Source organism: Blennius ocellaris (genome assembly GCF_963422515.1).
Source record: "Blennius ocellaris genome assembly, chromosome: 12".
Lineage (NCBI taxonomy): Eukaryota > Metazoa > Chordata > Actinopteri > Blenniiformes > Blenniidae > Blennius > Blennius ocellaris.
Genome location: NC_137661.1, coordinates 27,878,611 through 27,884,475, shown reverse-complemented (window position 1 = coordinate 27,884,475; position 5,865 = coordinate 27,878,611). Strand labels below are relative to the sequence as shown.

The window sequence follows — 5,865 nt, the reverse complement described above, 5'->3', positions numbered from 1 at the left end:
GGTACTGCATCCCCAACACTGCGATATGTACATTTGCAGTTCAGTGTCGAGGAAATGAGAACCGTTGCTTTGTTGCCAAAGGTGAGTGTTTCTATTCTGGAAATGACCAAATGTGGTCTTTAAAAGTTTTTCACTCATTCTCTTTAAGTTATGTTCAATTTATCTTTGGACATCATTAACTTCTATTGGAGAATACACTTTCAGAGCTCAAATTCCTCACGTCTGTCCTGACAATGACTTCATTTAACCCACAGTGACAAACGCATCAAGCGAGTATCCACTTCTTGGTTGCACAACTGAAAATGTGTGTTCATCTGCAAGTAGCCTGGCTAAGCTAATCAACAAGCCAGAACCTCACGCCGTCACCACTGGACCACTCTGTTGTGACAGCGATTTATGTAACATATACCCCGTTGAACCTGGTAAATAGAAACTCACTTTATAACAAGGTCATCATGATCTGTGCTCTTTTCTCTGTTCTGAGGTCGATCAATCATGACTTGTGTCTGACAGTCAATTGTTCATTACAGTACTTCGGTGTGAGACCTGTGCAGATCCCAATGATCCCCTGTGCAGCACTGTAGTAACCACAACATGTCCCAGTGGAACCATGTGTGTCACATCAACCACCAGAGGTAACCACTTCCTCATGTCGTCTGTCAATGTCCATTGATCAAAATCCACTTGAAGACCCATGTCCTTTCAACAGCATTAACAAAGTGTCTTTGTCCTTGTTTAGACACTTCACCTGGGACACCATTCACTAGGATCTTCAAGGGATGCGCACCAATCTCTCAATGCCCAGCCACAGGCACTCGGAGATATTCAATCAATGTTGGCATTGCACTGCTACGTAAAGCTCTCAGATGTTGTGACGATGACGAGTGTAACTCAGAACCTCTCGACGGTAAATACAGATCGATGATTTTGACATTTCAGTTTGATTGACTTTTGCAACCTCTGCTCATGCTCTGATGTCAATAAGTCCTTTGATCATCAATTAAAAAACCTATTTCCTGTTTCAGTTCCCACTTTTGAACCATTTAACAATCAAACATGTAACTTCTGCCTCCCTGGCACTGAGGACTGTTCACTCCCCGTTTCGTGTCAAGGAGAGGAGACCAGATGCTTTGTAGCAAAAGGTAAGACCTTCTGTTCCAAACATCCCCAAAACCCTTCAAAGCTGTTTGACTGTTTCACTGTATTTCAGGAAAATGTTTCTTTTTCTCATCCTCAAGTTGTTTTTCCCCAAAAGAATTTCAAAGCTCAAATTCATCACATCTTGTTTCCTGACAATTGATCGTTTGGTTGAATCCACAGTGGCCAATTCCACGGGACAGTACCCACTTCTTGGTTGCACAACCGAAAACGTGTGTTCGTCAGCAAACAAGCTGAAGGAACTGATCGACAAAGACGAACCTCATTCCATCAGCTTTGGACCAGACTGTTGTGATGGCAACTCATGTAACATATACCCCCCGGGTAAATACACAATCACTTCACTTCTACGGCAGCAGGATCAGTGCTCTTTTCACTGTTATGAGGTAGAAACGTCATGACGAGTGTCTGACAATCAAATGTGGGTAGAGGTGTCCATCAGTGTAAGAGACAGACAAGAGACACTGGGGACGTGTGAAAACACCAGAAACAAGACCAAGAGGAAGGGGACTGCAGATACCCAATGGTCAGTGTTGGTGACCTCTTAAGGACGGTGGTGGTTCATTGACTTTAGGGTCATGGTTCAAATCCCACTGTTGATAGTGAAGTTCAGAACAGATGATGGACCACCAACAAGAACCTGAGACAGTAAATGTACCATGAAAAGAACCAGATATTCCAGACAGGGGCTCTTGTTTGGAAAGCATCAGGATTCTTTCCTCCACTACTCATCAATCTCTCTTCCTTTGATCACTTGAGGTCAGAGATCATATCTGTATTCAGTAGAAAGCAGGAAGAATCAATCCTCGGCTACTTTCTTTGTTTCCTTGTGGTAGCAGGCAGGTTTTTTTTTCATTCAGTTCTGTCAAATATCTCTAAAATATCTTCAGTAGTGTACCAGCGGACATGAATAATAGGAGAAACAACTCCACGAGAGGTCCCTAATGTTTCTGTAGACCAGGTCAAGGATGACACACTGTTCCTTACCCATGTGCTACGAGCAAAGGCAATTTTTTGTAAGGGGCCAAATGAAGATGTTTCTTGGTTATTTTTTCTAGGGTGCTTCATTCATTGGATTTACAGGATTACCAGGTTTACCAGCATTTCTGTATCTCTGTTCTTCCAGCTCTTCCTCTTGTCAGGATTAAAACTCACGAAACCTTTATAATTCATTAATCTGTTACTTCAAGGTACAGGACAGGATCGGAACAGTGCCAGACTTTCATTCCTCAACTTTGTGAATCCCCTTTCAACCATTTCTTTTCTTTCTTTCTCAGGCCTCAAATGTCTGACCTGTCAAGACCCGTCAGATCCACAGTGTTCCACCGTAGAATCCGTGACTTGTTCCCCGGGAGAGCTGTGTGCCACATCCTCTATTCAAGGTCATTGGTTGTTCTTATCAACTCGGCCGGCAACTTTCATCAAAGCTCTTTTGAAGTTCTGAGCAGTTTCTATCAGCACTGACATTCTTTGTTTGGAATCCGTAGCCACTTTCCCTGGAGTTCCCACCAGAGAGATTTACAAGGGCTGTGCTTCATCTTCGAAATGTCCGGCCCCAGGCCTTTGGTCATATTCAGTTACCGCCGGTTCATCACGGACAATCGCGTCGGTCAGATGCTGCGACGAAAATGACTGCAACTCCGATACGCTGCCTGGTAAGTTCATTTGAAGGTCTTGACCAATTCTTGGAATAAATACAAAATCCGATTGAGAAGCTGCTGTGTTTTCTGACTCAGACCGTTCTGTATTCTTGTCTCAGGACCAGTTCTCCAGCCAGAAAACAGTCTGATTTGTTTTGGTTGTTCTCCTGGAGACACTGCTTGCAATAATACTTTTGTGACCTGTCGAGGCTCGGAGAACCGATGCTTCACGACAAAAGGTGAGTTTGTTGTTGTTGTTGTTGTTGTTGTTGTTGTTATTGTTGTGAAGCTCAACACATAGCATCTGTTAAACTGTTCAGTTCAAGAATTCCAGTAAACTCGGTGAGGACCTTTAAGTCTTTACCTCCAAGTTGCCCAATAATTGCGACATTCAAAACCACACTTTTTAGGGCCTGTTCAAGTGAAAACGGAAAACTTTGGTACCGTTTTGGATTCGCCTTTACACAGCAATGTTGCCCGCAGCCGCTGAAAATGCAACTTTTTCAAAGTTACTGCCAAAGTGGAACTTTGAAAAAATTCTTTGTGGAAACGGGGGCAAATGAGACTTTTAGAAAATGTTCAGGATCCCAGTCCTTGTAGACGGAGGAAACTCTGCACCTGGTCCTAGTCCTGGTCCTGGTCCTGGTCCTGGTCCTGGTCCTGGTCCTGGTCCTGGTCCTGGTTCAGGCCCTGGTCCTGGTCACTTCAGCTGTAGTAACTTACTTGTTCTACAAACTCACAAGCTGGACAATCAGAACAAAGTTTCCTCCGTGGTGTCATGACGCCCAGTCCATGTTCTCCTGGTACTTGGTAGTTTTATTTTGACAGCCACAGTAATAACAATCCAATGTGGTGGTTTTATTTTGACAGTCACAGTAATAACAATCTAACGTGGTGGTTTTATTTTGACAGTCACAGTAATAACAATCCAACGTGGTCATCTATCCACTAGAATGTCCACGTGCTCTTATTGTTTATGTTTAGAGACCATTGTTGTCCGGTGTGTGTGTGTGTGTGTGTGTGTGTGTGTGTGTGTGTGTGTGTGTGTGTGTGTGTGTGTGTGTGTGTGTGTGTGTGTGTGTGTGTGTGTGTGTTTGCATGGTTTCATTACAAAAACAAACAACTCATGGCCCAACGTGAAAACTGCATCGTTTTCGTTGTTTCTGCTGTTACCGAGGAAACGGACATTGTTTTGAAAATGCCGTTGCGTAAATGCAAAAACCTTTTCGAAGCGAAAATGCAAAAACGATGCTTCTCCACTGGAAATGTCGTTTAAACGTGAAATTTAAGGAAACAAAAATGCGAAAACGATCCATTTTCCGCTCGAAGCGTCATCGCGTAAACGGGCCTGAACCGCAGCTAAAAGTCTGATCAGAGTCAAAGTTTGACTCCAGTTTGCTTTGAAGTCAAACTGGAGTCAAAGGTTGACTCCAGTTTGCTTTGAAGTCAAACTGGAGTCAAAGGTTGACTCCAGTTTGCTTTGATGTCAAACTGGAGTCAAAGGTTGACTCCAGTTTGCTTTGATGTCAAAGACGATGAGTTGACGGTTGGATTCCCCCCTCAGTGAGAACCGCATCCGGCACAAAGCAAGTCTCCGGCTGCACATCGGCCAACGTGTGTGACTCCGGCGGACGACTGAGCGCCTTCCTGTACCTGGACTCCGCCAGCGGCCTGAGCGGCCGGCCCGTCTGCTGCAGCGGCAGCCTGTGTAACCGCCTGCCGGACCAGAGCCCGCTGCCCCCCATCTGCCCTCTGGGCTGCCAACCCAGACCCCCCTGCCCCGTGCGACCGGCTCCCCCGCCCCGACAGCTGCTGAGACAGCTCCGGGCCGTGGCGACGCGGCTCCAGGAGCTGCTGAGGCGCCTCCAGAATCTGCTGCAGCGGCTCCAGAACTTCCTCCAGAACCTCGTGGACCAGATCAGCAGCGTGCAGTCGGTGGCGACGCGGCTGCAGAACATGGTGCGGCGGCTGCAGAACTTCGTGGAGCGCTTGCAGAGGCAGCTGGACCAGCTCCAGGAGACCGTGAGAAAGCTGCAGAGACCCGGGCGTCAGTGCCGCTGCTGGTGATGGACCGGCGCCCCCTGCTGGTCGCGCACGGCTTTGATCGCGTTGCTTTCTCTAATCACCCTTGATCCTTTTCCCTTTTGTGATTTGGCTCCCGAGCCCGACTCCAGTGAATCACGTATTGATATAATCACACCCTGTCTGTTTCAATGACTTCACTTGATTGATTTGATTGATTTCAAACTCCTCCGATCTCTCATGTTTTCCTCATTGATTTAATAAAAACAACTTCTTTTTGCAAACCAACTTATTGTGAGATCGACTTTTTTTTGGAAAGTCCGACTTCCACGACCTGCCCAGTGGTACGTCCAGACGAGGGTCACGACGGTTCCCGATCAGGGAGAACCTGCAGACCAGCCTGAGAGACTCTGACCTGATCGGACTGTGAGAATCTCACATCGTCAGTTACAGAAGATCCTCTTAATGTGAGCAAGTAGAAAAAAACTCTACATTTTTTTAGTCGAGTGACTGACGGGAAACAGTCATTGGTGACGTCGCTATATAAGCCCCGCCTCCTCGGGGCGGCTTTCCTGGTCGACCCAGCCTGCTCTCACACACACACACACACACACACACACACACACGCACACACACACACATACACACACGCACACACACACGCACGCACGCACACACATGCACGCACGCACGCACGCACGCACGCACGCACGCACACACACACACACACGCACACACACACACATACACACACGCACACACACACACGCACGCATGCACACACATGCACGCACGCACGCACGCACGCACGCACGCACGCACACGCACGCACGCACACGCACACACACACACACACACACACACACACACACACACACACACACACACACACACACACATGTTATTCGAGAGAAAAATCAATAAATCATCTTCAATTGAAGATGATCTGTAGAAGATGAAACAAACAGTTCAAGGCCCGTTGTCAGTTTGTTGGCATAAACATATTTTAACAGTATTACAGTTTATTCATATATTTTATCATTTA

General features: G+C 46.5%; 1 protein-coding gene across 1 annotated transcript; it reads left to right on the top strand.

Annotated features, from left to right (window-relative positions):
• The first annotated feature begins 535 nt into the window (after positions 1–535).
• LOC308137686 (uncharacterized protein) lies at positions 536–5,096 on the top strand. Its single transcript, XM_080506455.1, has 8 exons — positions 536–635; positions 740–907; positions 1,026–1,142; positions 1,321–1,482; positions 2,436–2,540; positions 2,646–2,813; positions 2,918–3,037; positions 4,363–5,096. Exons 1-8 carry the CDS (start codon positions 611–613, stop codon positions 4,863–4,865), a joined length of 1,368 nt encoding a protein of 455 aa, XP_080362581.1. The 5' UTR covers positions 536–610; the 3' UTR covers positions 4,866–5,096.
• The last annotated feature ends 769 nt before the right edge of the window (positions 5,097–5,865 follow it).